We start from the raw sequence: 16,743 nt of genomic DNA, 5'->3' as shown, positions 1-16,743 counted from the left end.
GGCTGTGCTGAACTGGTGCCTGGCCAAGGTAATGGGCTGGATGAGGGCCAATAAACTGAAGCTCAATCCAGACAAGACGGATGTCCGGTTGGTGGGTGGCTCGGGCCTCAGGATGGGGGACTTGGGCCTTGTCCTAAATGGGGTTCCACTCCCTCTCGAGGGACAGGGTTCGCAGCTTAGGAGTGCTCCTCAACCCTGAGCTGTCTCTGGAAGCCCAGATGACGGTGGTGGCGAGGAGCGCCTTCCTTCAGCTTCGGTTGATACATCAGCTGCGTCCCTTCCTGGAGAACGACTGCCTGGCGACAGTGACACACACGCTGGTAACTTCCTGATTAGATTTCTGTAATGCGCTCTACGTGGGGCTAGCCTTGAAGATGGTCCGGATACTTCAATTGGTACAGAACAGAGCTGTCAGGTTGCTGACGGGGACTGGGCATTGTTCTCATATAACCCCAGTTCTCTGTCAGCTCCACTGGCTCCCAGTTGAAGTCCAGGCCCAATTCAAGGTGTTGGTTATGACCTATAAAGCCCTAAATGGCTTGGGACCTGGATATCTAAAGGAACGCTTGTGCCCATATATGCCCTCCCGCCCCTTGAGATCAGCAACGGATGCCCTTCTCTGGGAGCCTTCCATGAGAGACATCAGGAAGCAAAGTACCCGGAGGAGGGATTTCTCTGCAGTGGCGCCCCATCTATGTAATGCGCTCCCCAGAGAGGTCCACCTGGTACCGCCATCATTTGTTTTTCGGCGCCAGGCTAAGACCTTTTTATTTAATCCTTATTTTAATTGCTAAATTATTGTATTAATTAGGATTTTAAAATTTTTAGCCGAGAATGCACCGGGGGTTTTTAAATGTTGTTTTTTTTCCTTTTAAATTGTTATATTATTATTATTTATGTATGTTTTATGTATTCTTTGTGAGCCGCCCCGAGGCTTTGTTGCGATGGGGGCGGCATAGAAATGTTTTAAATAAAGAAATGTTTTAAATAAATAAATAAATAAATAACCAAATGGCATAGAAAGAGAGAAGGGGAAAGGTTGAAGATTACTGATGAAGCCAGTTAAGGTCAGCTTAAAAGACCTGAAGCTTACCTGGTGGCAGGTATTTACATACCTACATAACAATTGTAGGTGGCTAGGAAATAAGGTGGGTGATCATAAGCAGTGAAATCTTGCGCACATTGACTCAGATGTAAGTAACTCTGACTGGGTTCCCAGGATTGCTGCAACTTGTAATACTTAAGCCATGATAAACTGTGGCACCTTCATGGGCCATCCTGAATATTTAAGCCTCAACTTGTCATGTTGTCCAAACCATGTTTGTTATGTGAGGGCTAAACAGCCCTTGGAGAACTCATGATGTACTTAGGGTTATGTGAAGCTTGTTTAACCTTTGCATAACCCATCCAGGCTTGAATGACAAGACAATCTACAGTAGCACTTGGATTATTCAGGATGGTTGTTGGAACATACTGCAAACCACTGTGCATATTAGCTCTGGTGGGCTCTTGGCTCATGTGAGCTGGCTTAGAGACTTCAAAAGGAGTTAGTCCCACATCACTGAGAAAAGGATTACACCTCTAAATAAGCAGAAACTCCTTTCTTTTTCTTTACTGGCAAAGTAGCTGTTTCAAGCAGGAGTATGTTAGTACTGCCTCCTTTCCTTTTCCCCTTTATTTCCAGTGCCCAATCCTAACTCCAAGCTGCTCTTATGTGAGTTGCCAATTTTTGTCTGATGTTAGGATGTCTTCATTGTCAGACACATTGTCTGAAACTGCTTTCTCCAACCTGATGGCCTACAGATATATTAAACTCCAATCCCAATATATCTTATATATATTGAATAATTCAATATATATATTGAATCCCCCATCAGTTCAACACATCCAGGGAGAGTACCAGGATGGGGAAGGCTGGTCTAAATAGAAGGGTGTGATTTGTTTATTATCAATTTAGGCATTTCTATACCATTCAGTTAGCACAATACTCTCAGAAGGGTGTACAGAATCCTATTAAATGTACAATATAACATTCAACTTTAAAAAATCAGATTTAAAACAACCACACCTGTCATAAAACATCCATACAACAATAAAATTCAACAGGAACTTTAGACCACAATCTATAGTCTCACTGAACTGATTGTGGCTTCTAAGAAAATATGCAATAATATTGTGCTTTCAGGGATGGGGGCAGGGAGGAGTTTGGAGTAAATGTCACTTGAATAAGAAGGTATCTGCTATTGTATTATCAGTATGAAATTTCATTTTTCACACTTTTGAATAGAAGCAATTGATTGCTTCAAACCATGGCTTATAACCATCAAGAAACTCAAGAATTCTACTTCCTCAGATACAAAATATTTTAGCAAATGTGGGCAAAATTTATTATTTCTGCAATGAAATGTATTCTGAGCCTAAAACAAAAATGGACCTGCAAAAATTTGGGGGTTGGACCCGACGGCCTACTGGCCCTTCCAACTCTACTATTCTATGAATATTTGGCAGGCTGTATTCAAACCAAGCAGCATTTTACTTACTTCCTTATTTTGCATAATTGTCTTGGCAGCGGCTCAGTGCAGGAAAGCTGTGCTGAGCACTTAAAACCGGGTTTCATGACTGCTGGAATTTAACTCGTCTACTTATGTTATCAGACTTCTCTTTTATATGGCATATTATATTAATATTAATATAACATAATAGGCTATTCCAATGTGGCTGACCATAACCATCTGAACCTGGAGGATTTGGGACATCTTATTTAGACAGAGGTCAGCCCCCTTCCACTTCTCCCACCTTGCAAAAGACTAAGATGTTTAGTTTCAGGCATCTAAATCTTCTGCCCCTGTACACAAAAGAGTACATGCGGTGACAGCATTGGGATGTATCAAATCCCTGAGGAACCTCGTTCATCCTTCTCTCCACTACCCTGAATGCTCCCCCAGCACCAGCTCTGTGGTCAGTCTTGCTGCCTCAGAGCCATGTCCTGTGTGGAAAGAACTGCACCATGCAAGAAGCTGGGGAGATGGTCCAAATTTTAGCCCCAGTTCCAACAGGGTGCATTTTTGAAGTCAGAACTGGGCATCCAAATTTTCCAATGGTTGGCTAAATAGCATCTACCAGCCATAGAACTGCACCCTAATCTTTTAAAATATTTACTATAGTAACCTAGAATATAATATTTATTATATCAACCTTAGGCTGAGCATAAGACAGTATCTTAGAATAGTAGAGTTGGAAGGGGCCGTGAAGGCCATTGGATCCAACGCCCTGCTGTTGTAGGACACCAATCTATTCAGATGACCGTCCAGTCTCTTTTTGAATGTCCCCAGTGTGGGAGAGCCCACCACCTCTCTAGGCAGCTGGTTCCACTGCTGTATTGCTCTGACACTGAGGAAGCTTTCCTGATATCTAACCTGAATCTGGGTTGTTGCAGCTTGAATTGGTTATTCCATGTCCCACACTCTGGCATTAGCAAGAAGAGATCTTGACCTTCCTCTTTGAGACAGCCTTTGAGGTGCTTATAGAGGGATATCTTGCCCCCGCCCCAGGTCATCTAGTCATCTCTTCTCAAGGATGAACATGCCTAGTTCTCTCAGTCTGTCCTCACAGGGCAGTGGTTCCAAACTCTGGATAATTTTTGTCGCCTTCCTCTGAACTCTTTCTAATTTTTCTGCATTTTTCTTAAATTTTGGTGCTCAGAACTGAACATAGTATTTCTCATAAGGTCTGACCAGTGAAGAGTATAGGGGAACTACTACTTCTCATGATTTGGAAGAAATACTTCTGTTGATGCATCCCAAAATAGTGTTTGCCCTTTTTGCAGCTGCATGCCCTTGTTGGCTCATCTTTAACCTATTGTCCACAATTACCCCAAGGTCTTTTTCTTTTTCAGTTCTGTTAAGCCACATATTCCCCATCATGTATCGATGCATTCGATTTCTTTTTCCTGGGTGGAGGACTTGGCACTTGTCCCTATTGAATCTCATTCTGTTGCTTTTGGCCCAGAATTCAAGTTTTATCAAGATCACCCTGGATCTTCATTCTGTCTTTTAGGGTGTTCGCTATTCCACTCAGTTTTGTATTGTCTGCACATGTGATCATCTTTCCTTATACTTCTGCATATAAGTCATGAATAAAGTTGTTGAAGAGCAGTGGGTCCAGGACTGAACCCCGCAGCACCCCACTAGTGACCTCCATCCAGTTTGAGAAGGTCCCATTGATGATCACTCTGTGTCCCAATTGGCAGCCTATTTTGGATCCATCTAACAGTTTTTCTGTCTAGTGTACTTTGTTACTTTTTAATCAAAATGTTATGGAGCACTATGTTGAAAGCTTTGCTAAAGTCTAGATAGATTATGTCCACACTATTCTCTCTGTCCGTTTGGAAGGTTGCTCAGTCAAAAAATGAGATTAAATCAATCTGATATGATTTATTTTTGATAAATCCATGCTGGCCTCTGTTAATCATTGCATTTTCTTCAAGATGCTTGCAGACTGAGTTTTGAATAATTTTCTTCAGAATTATTCTAGCGATTGATGTTGGACTAACTGGTTGATAGTTCCAAGGTCCATCCCTCCCCGCCCCCCCACCCCCATATTTTTGTTAGAAGATGGAGGCAATATTAGTCCTTCTCCAGTCTTCTGGCACTTCTCCTATTTTCCAAGATTTATTGAAGATAATAGACATTGGTTCTGAGAGTTCCTGCGCTAGTTCTTTTATGACTCTCGGGTGGAGTTCATTGGACCCTGGAAATCTGAAAGTGTTTATTTCATCTAGGTATTCCTTTACTATTTGTCTGTCAATCTTGGACTTCCATCTCTCACTTTCAGCTTGTATTTCCTCTTGGTTGTAGATTTTCTTGTGGGAACTGAGGCGAAGTAGTAATTGAGAACTTTTGCCTTTTCCTTGTCATCTAATATCACTCTGCCATCCACTTTAAGTAGCTGGGCACCTTTCTCTTTCACGTGTTTTGTTCTGGATGTATCTGAAGAAGGATTTCTTGTTATTATTATTATTATTATTATTATTATTATTATTATAACATTTCTATGCCGCCCCTTGCCAAAACCTCGGGGCGGCTTACAACATGATAAAATACATTGAAATACAATAGTTCTTAGCATCCCTTGCCATGGTAGGCATGTCATGAGCCAGCTGGAGCCAGGGGTCAGACTAGATGGCCCAGGATACCCCTTTCAACACTCTGTTACAATGTTTCTATTCTCAGTTAATTTCCTGCTTTAGCCTTCCTGATGCTATTCCTACAATTCCTTGCTACTTTGTTTATATTCTTCCTTTGTGGCCTTACTCTGCTTCCATTTCCTGTACATGTCCTTTTTTTCTTTCAGGTTGTCATGTAATTTTTTGTGGAACAACGTGGGCTTCCTCTGTTGTTTTCTAACACATTTTCTTGTTGGAATTATTTGTAGTGCTTGGAGAATCTTCTTTTTCAAGATTCTCCACCCCTCTTGTACTCCTTTTCCCTTAAGAGTGAGTTGCCATGGCACTTGGCTTATCATTGTTTTGAGTCTGTTAAAGTTGGCTTTCTTGAAGCCCAGAATACATGTTTAATAGTCTCAGAGTTAGCATTCCAACAGATTCATGTAGTGCATCAGATTTCTAGGAGAGCCTATAGAAAAAGTCAACATTCTCCCTGCCATTTAGACCCAGTTTCAGCATACATGAACTTCAAGCTATGTACACGAACCTCTTTCAACACACACCTCTTTCCTAGTGCGGATGAGTCATTGCTGCCCAGCACCTTTGCCTTCTTGCCTTTTGGTGGGATAAAGGACAGCGCATCACCAGAATGTCCTCAGCCATAAACTGTCTTTTGTCAGGTCTCCAGTGGTACTGCACTACTGCACCCACATGGACTGATCTGTTTCAGAAACAGATATGGAAGGGATGATCATCTTGACCAACTGCAAACCCATTTTGCTATATTTGCAGTTATAAATGCTAGGCGGACACACTCTGTAAAAACTTAAAAAGCTGACTTTGCAAGAAGAGTTGAATTGGAAGAAGCACGTTTAGTTCTACTTTTGTACTAGTGTGGCATACGCACAATTCCAGGGTAAGGTGTGCAGACATGAGATATGTGTGTCGCACATCAAATTGGGATTACTTAGAAAAGCCTAAATAAGACATTCAGACTTTTGTTGGAAATCGATTTTTTGCATGTTCAGGGTCCTTCCCTTTTCTTGAATCCACTTAGTGTGCCTAGTCAAGACAAACTTTCACAGCTATGAAATATCCAGTGGTTGTATTAGTGGAAGACCAGTATGGTAGCATGAATGTTGTTGCTCACTGTTTGCAATACTCCTGTTTTCTCCACATTGCTTCTGTCTTTTTCTTAAAATCAGAGAGAGGTCACATTCCAAAGACACCATTGCAGCTATCCCCATTAATGGAGTTTCTGTGGTAAGAAAAACTATGGCAGAACAAAGGGGGAAACGACAAATTACACATGAAAGAGTATGTTTAAAACCTGTGAATGAGATGGGGCAGTTGTACCAGCAAAGCTTTGTCCGAAACAAAAACCCGACCCAGAAAAAACCATTAAGGAGTAAAAGCAGCGTAACTGCCTAGTGTCTTTTGGCACGTGGCATTGGAAGATATTCATGTGAAAGCACCCACCTTCATGTTCAAAAATGGTCTGTTTTGGGATACTTGCAGAGCCATCCTACACATAGCTATGCAGACGTAAGCTTCATGGAATTAAGTGGGGATTACTTCCAGGAAATTGTGTTTAGGGTTGTAGCTTACTTTGCAAGTTAACCCCAGTGAAATCAATAGGCCTTCCAGTGAGAGAGGGATATGTACGTAAGTGCACTAGTTCCAGAGAGATGTGGGCTGGAGGGTTGGATCGTCTCCTGCGATTGTTTCCTGCTTGGTTCCCCTGAGAGCAGAATGTAGGGCTTGATGTATCCTTGTGCCATTCAGCAGTGCTCTCCTTAGGTTCTCAGTAAATATATAACCGGGCTTTCGCGTTTTCTGGTTGCAACCCTTCACACTCCTCGAAGGAACTAACTTGGGTGTAGCAACTGACAGCGGCCCAATCCTGTTGGAGACGTGCCCATTGCTTTCAGCAACCCTGAGTGTGTACAAGCGCTTGCTCTCAGCCCGAGACTGATTAGTGCGCCCCGATCCTAAGCACGTTGATTTGGAAGCAGCCCTGGTTCCCCGGGTGCGCGCGCCTGCGATCGCAGTCCTGAGAAAAGATGACACGGGGGTGGAGCTCCGCCGCTTTAACAGTCGTTTCAAGAGGGACGTAGTTCTCCTCCTGCAGCTGAGGAGGCCCCCGCGGCTCCTTTAAGAGGCGTGCGCCACCTGGCTCCCAAAGCGTGGCTTTCACTTCCGAGTTGAGGAAGATCCGGGTTGCAGAGGGAAAACGAGGGCTCACGCACGAGTCTCCGCTAAGGTGGGAGGGGATCTCCAAGAGCACGCAGGCTTTCCCGTGTCTTCTCTCTCCCTCTGGAGTAGAAACCTCCGCTGACACGTGCTGCAAATTGTTTGAACGGGATGGTGCGTGCGTGTGGCGGTTCTTGAGCCATATTTGTCTCTGGCTGCTGGATAATAGGCAAAAGAGAGAAAGGAGTGTCCTGCCTGTTATCCCGGTCCCATTGTGTCTCCCCATCTCCCGGGCAGGGGTTGTGTTTTAATATTTACCGGATGTCAGAACTGGTGGATATGGGGCATGTGTTCCCCTTGTGTTGACTGTCGCCTTCATTTTCCCTGCCACCCCTCGCCAATACCTGACGTCACCTCTCATCTGCTGTCCTTTGCTTGGGTCGACCTGCACCTCCCCCCGCATCCCCGAAGCACGTGCTGTACTCATTAGCTCTTCCCAGCCTGGTGGGCTCCGCATATATAGGACTATAGGGCCCACCATTCCCAGCCTGGATGACATGCTGCGTAGAGACACAGGCCAAGGCGTCTGGGGGGGGGGGGGGACTTACACCGAACTCGCCCCCCTTGGCTCGGTACTCACAATCACTAAAGTGAGTAACGACACATTCTCACACGTTGTGTACTCGGAGGCAAGTCCTGTTGCACTTAATTGTGATTTCTTCTGGGTAAACACCAGGGATAGGAATGGAACAAGTAGAATGGTTGCCTAGCAAGGCTCTCTCCCCAGAACCCTCACCTGTAAGGATAGCAGGTGAGTGCAGTGACAGAGTAATTGAGGCTGCAGTCCTGCACCCACATACCTGGGAGTAAGTTACATTCAGCTTGATAGGCTTTGCTTCAAAGTAGACATGCATCGGACTTTGCCATAAGGGTAACTGAAGAATATTTATGGAACACTAGTTTTAAAAAACTTCATGTCAGAATGCAAATTATTGTGAATTATATAAAAAAGGAAATGGATGGGAAAAATATCTCTTGTCTTTTTATTCCTATTTCTAATCAGCATGTTACATGAAAAGGCAGGATATAAATAATTGTAATTTGTTCTGGTCAACTAACTCTATCCTCTTCCCCTCTGTTTATAAACTTCAGTTAACAATTAGCTTTTGTTCTATCCTTCAGTGGAGTGTGTGTTTTAATAATTTCAAATCCTGAAAATGTTAGGCAGCAGTCTGAAGTGAGTTTCTGTGGTGATGTATGAAATAATACTAAGCCATCAGATTAAAGCTGTTACTCAATTAAATAAACCTTGGTCAATGACAGGGTAGTTGTCAGCTGAAAACAATTGTCATGCTGGCCAGGAGCAAGGTGGGGGCAGCTTATTCTGCCAGGTGGATCTTCATTATTTGGAATTTTCCCCACCTGCAGAAACAAATGGCTGGCATAGTAGGCCAAATCCAAAGCCACCTTTACTGCCAGAATGCCTAGTTTCAGGGCTGGCAGCAGTCATGAAGCCCAGGAGCTTCCTGTAGGTACAATTTGGGACTCCAGAGGAGATATGGCTGCCCCTACCATCAGTGGAGCTCTGTTCTTCTGGCAGAGCAGTGCCTCTGCTCCATCGTATTGCCTGCCTGCCTGCCTGCCTGCCTGCCAGCAGTTCTAGGGATTAGGATTGTTCTACCTGCTATTAGCTCTAGTATGTTGGGAGCCAGATCTATGCATGCTTGGATTAAAAAGATCTTACAATTCCCACATACCCCAGCCAGCAAAATCTGTGACTGGCTGCAAAATACTAAGAGTTGCAGGACTTTTTTCCCTATCTAAACACACTTGGGATCACACCCTTAATCAATTACAGCACTCTATGAGAAAATGCTAATTCTAGATGATGCACTTGTGTCTGTTGGCAGCCTTCATTTTAGAAGGGGCATGTGTGCCTTCTCTGCACAGGAGTGAATGCCTCTTTTAGGATAGTGCTTAAAACCAACTGTGTTTATAGGTACTTATATTAAAGGTAATCAAATCTGTTCCAAACACCTGCTGATGGGGTAGATGGCACCTTTTTAGTCAAAATGTGTTTTCAGGCACTTTGACTGATGAATTGAGGTTGTGGCCCCTTCTTCAGATGGTATATGACACTTAACTGAGGGCTGGTTGGATTATTCTGTTATAGCATCTTGTGGCAACTTCAAGGGTAACAGATTTAATGCAGCATAAACTTTCAGGGACTTGGAGCTGCAAATGCTTATGCCGCAGTAACTCTGTTAGGATGTATTCCTGTGAGGCTCCCTGCAACTTTACAAACGTTTTCTGGACATTCCATGCAGACTGGAAGGAATGCAGAGGTGACCGTTGCCTCTATGAAGTTGCAGTCCCACAAAACACAGGTGGCTGCCTTTGGCTGCCTGAGATGCTTCAGAGCAGGAGGGACAGAGGCTATGGTACCGTCAGGATACATTATATCTTGTCAGTGCCAGTCTTCTCACAGTCCCCCTATGCCCCCAGAGTCCTTCTGCCAGGTCACTTGTGACTTCAAAACCAGCTGGTGCAGTTCTTTTTTATTTTGCTGGCTGCAAGGGGACTAGAGTTCCATTAACCAGATGCAAAGCCATAGCCAATTTCCAACCTCTTTGCTAGGGTCTAAGTAATCCTAGGGCTGCCTAGATGCTGTCCAATGGCTAGAGAATTGCTGTCTTAGTCTTGGCTGCAGTAGAACTTCCAAGGACTGCAAAAGGCATAGTGCCTTCCAGGAGATAATTTTGTTGTTGTGTTAGCATGGAAAATTCATTTTTTGATCCATTCATTCTAGCCAGTGTATGTTTTATATTTGCATCAGGGATGCTAGACATACAACACTTTTCAGGTTTTATCCCTTTAGATACCATTTCTGGAGTATCAGTATATAGGGCCTGCCCTGGCCAAGGATCAGACCTGAGGATTCTTGGGAAGAAACCAAACTACTTATGTCAAAGATGATAAAGTTTATTGACTACAATAAGAAAACATGGGATGCCAAATGTAAGCAGGCAAAACAAAGCGTATACTTCTCTTATCTATGGCTGTACTGGTTTCCTGAAGAGGCCAGGGGATGCTCCATGAATCTTGAAAGGTGCTTGGGTGAACCAAGTGTCAATTCTTCTTCTCAAGCACAGAAAAAAAAGGCAATGCCTCTTGCTCTGGATTTTATCAAATTTCCCTCTCCCGATGTTTCAGAAGCTGTCAGGATATACAGGCTCTACCCCACCTCATGGGAGAGCAGGCAGAGATGAAGCTGCTTCAGCAACACAGTTTCAGTTCTTATACTCTTACGTAAGGAATATATTTGGGGAACAGCTTCAAGGCCATTATCTTTGATGCTCTTCCTAACAAGCTGAAGGCCCTCAGGCTTGGCATGGCTCCAAGAAATTATCTTGGCTTATGGACATCAGGGAGGTTAACTGTTTGTTGAGCCTTAATAACCCCTTCACCATTCTTCCAGGAAAGCTCATCTGAAACACCTGGATCTGTGAGATAAAACCTGAAAAGTGTTGAATGTATGTCTAGCATCCCTGATGCAAATATAACACATACACTGGCTAGAATGTATACTGGATCAAAAAAAATGAATTTTCCATGCTTTAGCTGCCACAAATGAAAATACACTTATATGTGCAAGAGAGCTTCAAAGATGTTTTTGATATTGTAGCTGAACATTTGTGTCCTTATGCAGGCTGGTTTTGACTGCAAGCAATGGTGGCTCTGATCATTTCTTATAACTTTGTTTTTTGAATTGAATTGTGATGAAGGTGTTTGCGAAGGATGTCAGAGCTAATATATTTGGCAAATGGAGAGCTAGGAAGATAATTTGTGATTGAAGCAAGCTTTTTTATTTATTAGTTATGTGCTAAAGAGCAGAGGAATTTACTTCTCAGGCTAATGTTACATACATTAAGGATGGCCTCAGCATTCCTAGACTTATGGCCTCCATATATTTACTCAAACAGGACCAAATTTGCCTTGGATAAATTAAAAAGGAAATATTTTGGAAGTAGGATGAATATTGCAACCATCTGCAATAATATATCTTAATAATTCTGCATTAGAAACATGTTATTCAGTTGTTAATTTAGTATAAGTCAGTGGTTCCCAAGCTTTTCCCCATTTTCCCACAGCCCTAGAAAATGTTTGATTTGTGTTCACACTCCCTACAAAAGTAATGTCAGATTTGAAGATGAAGCCACTTTTCTGATTTTTGAAGCACATACAGTACTGTGGGTGAACAAATTGAGCTTAAAAAAGCTTTTAACTCTGTGCATAAAATTCAAATATAAATTGAACAGTTAGCCAAATTATTGGGATAATTTTTGGAGAAAAATGTCACATTTCACCAGTTTTGGCAAATTGCAATGCAGTCTTTTCGTTGTACCCCCAAAATGCCATCTTGCACCCCTGGGGGTGCGGGTACCCCAGTTTGGAAACCCCTGGTATAAATGATAATCCCACAGTCTTTCTTGATTGGTGTTTCCCTATAGAAATCATTAGGGACTGCAGGTGGTGCAGTGGTTTAAACCGCTGTGCTGCTGGGCTGGTTGATCAAAAGGTTGCCGGTTTGAATCTGCACAACGGGGTGAGTTCCTGTTGCTCTGTCCCAGCTCCTGCCAACCTTGCAGTTTGAAAGCATGCAAATGCTTTCCGCATGCAGATCCGTATTTGCCCTCCCACCCCTTGAGATTGGCAGCAGAGGCCCTCCTCCGGGAGCCCTCTGTGAGAGACATTAGGAGACAAAGTACTCGGAGGAGGGCTTTCTCTACTGTGGTGCCCCATCTGTGGAATGTGCTCCCTAGAGAGGTCCGCCTGGCGCCGTCATTATTTGTTTTTCTGCGCCAGGCTAAGACCTTTTTATTCAAACAATATTTTAACAATGTTTAATATTTATAGGTTTTAATTGTGCAGCCGGGGTGTTTCTGGGTTTTAACTGTATTAATATTATATTTATTTATTTGTGTGAGCTGTCCTGAGGCTATATAGCAAGGGGACAGCAAACAAAAAACTTTAAATAAATAAAAATGCAAGTAGATTAAAAAGGTACCACTTCGGTGGGCAGGTAACAGTGTTCCATGCACTTCATTGTTTAGTCATGCCGGCCACATGACCACGGAGACTGTCTGCGGACAAACACTGGCTCCCTCGGCTAGGAAACGGAAATGAGCAGCGCCCCCTAGAATCAGGCATGACTGGACTTAATGTCAAGGGGAAACCTTTACCTTTTTTATAGAAATCAAGCTGTTCTGTCACTGTTGTTGTTGGGGATATGGATTACTTCAACCACAGAAGAGTTGTAGGCAAGCATATTTTTCTCAGTGATAGCAACTGTGGATTTTTTGCTATCAGCTACCACTTAAATTATGAATACAGAAAGGATGTCACCATACTGTGCTAGTGACTCTTGTGCTGTCTACTCCAGGCAGGCAACTTGTGGTCCCCCATGACATCAGCTGGTGTCTCTTTCTCTCTCCTTTGCCCTTCAACCAGACAAAAGGATGCTAACTGCAGACTTTATGGACATAAAATGGACCAGCCTGACTGGCCTGGAGATACAGCAGGAAGATTGCAGAGGTTGTTAGCAAAAGACAGTCAATACAGTAAAAGAGCCAGCTAATGAGAGAGAGAAAGTACGGCTCAGGTCAAGCAGTTCCTAGATGGTGGGAACACTGAATGTCACTCAATTGGACAGTTCAGTTGAGCTGCCCTTGGACAATCAGACCTGTTAAATTATACCTCTGCTCTTCTGGCCCTGCCTGTTGATCAGTTTCTCCCCCTGAACCGGATGTGGTCTGGTTCTCACCAGCCACTTGGCTTATCTTGGGGGTTGTTGGTGTTGATATGTCAACCAAGAATTCTGACTCTCCTCTTATAAATAAAATATAAATAAATAAATAAATAAATAACATCTGGAACACCACAGATTGCCCATGCTTGCTCTACTTTGTGTGGCAGTGGTCTTCCCCAGTCTAGATCAGTTAAAGCAGAAGTGTTGAAACTCAGACCTGAGAGCAAAATCTAGCCTGCTTTGGGACTTTGTTCAATTTTCCATGGTTCCCCCAAGTGACCTTGACACCTTCTGCCAAACTGCCAATTGTTTGATGGTTTTCTGGCATTTGCACAGGTTTTCTCCCTGTTTTGAACAGCTGAAATGCCCTTTCCACGATGTAGTTACCAGCAGTAAGAGCATTCAGATTTTAGCAAAAAATATGCTGGGATTTTTGGCTCCACCCTTTTGGATTTTGGTCCCACTGGAAAGTAGCCCTGGAGAGCTCCTTTGAAATGGAATTGGGCTCTCAGAATGACATTCAACACTTCTGTTCTAACTGGAGATGCCTGGGGTGCAAAACTCAAGCTCTTTCATTGAGCTTTTATCCCCCTTCACTCTTACTGCTGACAGCGGCTAATTTAATTAATCTTTAGTTGGTTGTTCACTTTGGTTGTTCAACAAACATTGGTGGTTGTCTTCCCTGACTGCAGAAATTACAAGGGATTGGAAGAGCAAAAGCTGCCATGAGACACAGCTACACTAGCCTTCTCGTTTTTATCCTGGCTTCCCAGATGGTTGACGCAACACTGTCAAAAACAGATGCAAAAAAAGCTGCCTCAAAAACACTGGAGGAAAAGGTAGGTGAGCATGCCTGGTTATCTGGCATTCATCTCTGACCAGTGACAATTCTTATCAGTTACTGTGGGAGTTTTGTACTTTGCCCTGCTAGTGCTTCCTTTGCCTCTGTACAGAGTGCCTAACAGAAATCCATTCATTTCACAACTGCCTTCCTTCTTTCAAAGCAGATACCTCTGTAAAGCAAATATGCTCAGGTAGTATGAAGAGTTTGTTGAGTATTTATTTATTTGTTTATCATTTTCCAATACCCCCCAATGTCCAAACCTCTCTAGGGCCGTTGATAACCATTAAAACCATAGAAGACCACATGATAAAATACTATGTATAAACATTGCAAAAATAAAGAGGATTGCACCAGAGAAGACATTTATTAATCTGCCGTTTTCCAGACGTGTAGTACTATAATCCTTCTCTACCAGTGTTTCCTGCCACCCTGATTGACCGAACATGATGGGACTTGTAGTCCAACACACCTGGCTGGTGTCAGGTGAGGAGAGGCTGGCCTAGAAGGTCTTGGGCTGTTACCTGCTAAATCTGGTGGAGGCAGCAGGTAGCAGGATACTGAACCACCATTGAACAGTGGAAAGTATCTAGGAGAAGGTAGGTGATCATTAAGGGTGCAATCTCAGGAATGTTTAGACCAAACCCCAAGTCCTGCAAGTCTCAGCGTGTCCAAGCAGCCATTCTGGCTAGGGCATGCTGGTGTTTATACGACTTGTTCCTGTTTAAAGATGCACAGGATCGTGCCTTTAGTAAACTGTTTCCCCTGCTGCACAATCAGGTTGAGGGATGTTGGCCTAGGGGCTGAGATCCCAGATGAGTGATGTTGTCGTCCCTAGCAACTGCAGCATCCCCTCCTGTGTGCCGGAGCCTAAACAGTTTTCCGTATGTCCATCGCATATCATCCACTTCACCAGGGATTCATGCAAGATTCTTCTTGGAACTGACTTGCAGGAAAATGTCTGTGGTGCATTATGGCCTTGAATGTCAGTTTGACCTGCAGAGGATTCGTTTTAGGGTAGTTGTTGTCAGCCTTGACAGCTCAAGCCACAAATGAGCTGCAAAAGCTGTGATTCAGCAGTCATTTAGCAGGTTATTCAAACTGGAAATAGGGAAGACTCACACATCTGTGTCTCTCTCAGAGTTGCTCACTTGCCTCAGCAGAATGCTTTAGTCTTGCCAGCATGTAAAACAAGAATTATTTTAATAACCTCTTAAAAGGCCATTGGGTTGGATCCAGATCAGAGCTTGGTAGGGTTCTGCTTTCATTGGAGGAGGGGGCTATTCACAATTGTCCTAGCACCCTGGAGCTCCTGGAAAGTTGTTCTGGAAGGTGTGTGTGTTTGCTGGGGGAGGGGGGGTGGCGATCCTTCAGCAGCGGCATGAGGCACAATACAAGGAATAAGCCATAAAGCAGCCAAGTTTGTTGATGACACTAAATTGTTGGGGGTGGTCAAAACCAAAAGGGACTGTGAGGCACTCGAAGGGGATCTCTCCAAGCTGGGAGAATGGGCCGTTGAATGACAATGTTTATTGTAAACAAGTGTAAAACAATGCAATTTAGGGCAAAAGTGCCCCAATTCAGCTATAGACTGATGAGGAGCAAACAGGGACAAGGCAAGAAAGGGGTCTTTGGCTGGGGCTAGACAGCTTGACGAAAATGTCAACCCCAGTGCACAGTTGCTGGGAAAAAGGCAAACTCTGTGTTAGGCATAATTATGAAGGGAATTGAAAATAACATTGCCAGTATTATCTCCAGTTATTCAAATCTTTGCTGTGACCTCATTTAGAATGCTGTTTCATTTCTGGTCACTGCACCTGAAAAAGCACATTTCTGAATTGGAAAAAGTGCAGAGAGGGGAGACTAAAATGATAAGAGCAACTTCCCTATGATGAACAGTTAAAACAACTGGGATTGTTTAGCTTAGAAAAGAGCCACATCAGGCAAAACATGATAAGAGGTATTTAGAAGTATGCATGCTATGGAGAAAGAGAGGGAGAAAAATCTCTCCATAATGTTGGAACCTGGGTTCTTCGTCGTGGCCTCTGTGCATCACACATATGGGTTCTGTGCCTGTGCAGTGCCTTTGGCCGGAAGATTAACAGCTAATGGTTTTTGGCGGGAACTCCACTCCCCTCCCCCCTAGCATTATATAAGGAGTGGAGTGTCCGCCATTTTCCAGTCTTTGCGACCGCCGTTCATTGTGCCTCGTGCCGCTTCGCTCTCGCTAAGATTATTACTTACCTTCTTGCTCATTCGAAAATCTCTCCTTTTTCCTACCAAGTTTGTATCCCTTGTTCTTGTTGTTAGTACTTCACTTATATTTCTTTAACTTTGCACCATTTTTTCTTCTTTATCGTTCCTAAAAAAAAACAAAACCAAAAACCAAAAATATTACTTTCCTGCTTTACTCTCTCCTTTTTTCTTCTTTCTACGATGGCGCAACGGGCGGCGTTCCGCAAGTGCGGAAAATGCGGCTCCAAAATGCCCGCCGCGGACCCGCATGATCTGTGCCTCCTTTGTTTGGGGGAAGGGCACAGAACCGATAAGTGCGGCCATTGTTTGGCCTTCTCTAAACAGGCGAGGAAGAACAGGGGGAACCGCCTCCGCAAACTCTTATGGGACCAGGCTCTCCTCTAATCGGACCGGCTGGTGGCTAAGCCTTCCACTGTTGTGGCCCCACCCGAAGGCCATCCAACTTTGGCTGACCTGCCGCAACGCCCGGCCTCTTGCTCC

General features: G+C 43.7%; 1 protein-coding gene across 5 annotated transcripts in view; it reads left to right on the top strand.

The window, feature by feature from the left end:
* The first annotated feature begins 7,360 nt into the window (after positions 1-7,360).
* CHID1 (chitinase domain containing 1) overlaps positions 7,361-16,743 on the top strand; it is a 173,567-nt gene continuing 164,184 nt past the window's right edge. For 3 of the 5 annotated variants that reach the window (XM_044425525.1, XM_044425524.1, XM_044425529.1), the window contains exons 1-2: positions 7,375-7,531; positions 13,859-14,005. In XM_044425525.1, coding sequence (XP_044281460.1) covers positions 7,529-7,531; positions 13,859-14,005 — 150 coding nt within the window. In that variant the 5' untranslated portion in view covers positions 7,375-7,528. Of the gene's footprint in view, positions 7,532-13,858; positions 14,006-16,743 lie in introns of all 5 variants that reach the window. The other 2 variants (XM_044425526.1, XM_044425528.1) reach the window with 2 other exon arrangements.

The sequence above is a fragment of the Varanus komodoensis genome, unplaced genomic scaffold (assembly GCF_004798865.1).
Source record: "Varanus komodoensis strain SLA01 unplaced genomic scaffold, ASM479886v1 scaffold16, whole genome shotgun sequence".
Taxonomy (NCBI): Eukaryota; Metazoa; Chordata; class Lepidosauria; order Squamata; family Varanidae; genus Varanus; species Varanus komodoensis.
Note: the sequence above shows the minus strand (reverse complement) of the source record. Positions and strands in the feature narration are given on the sequence as shown.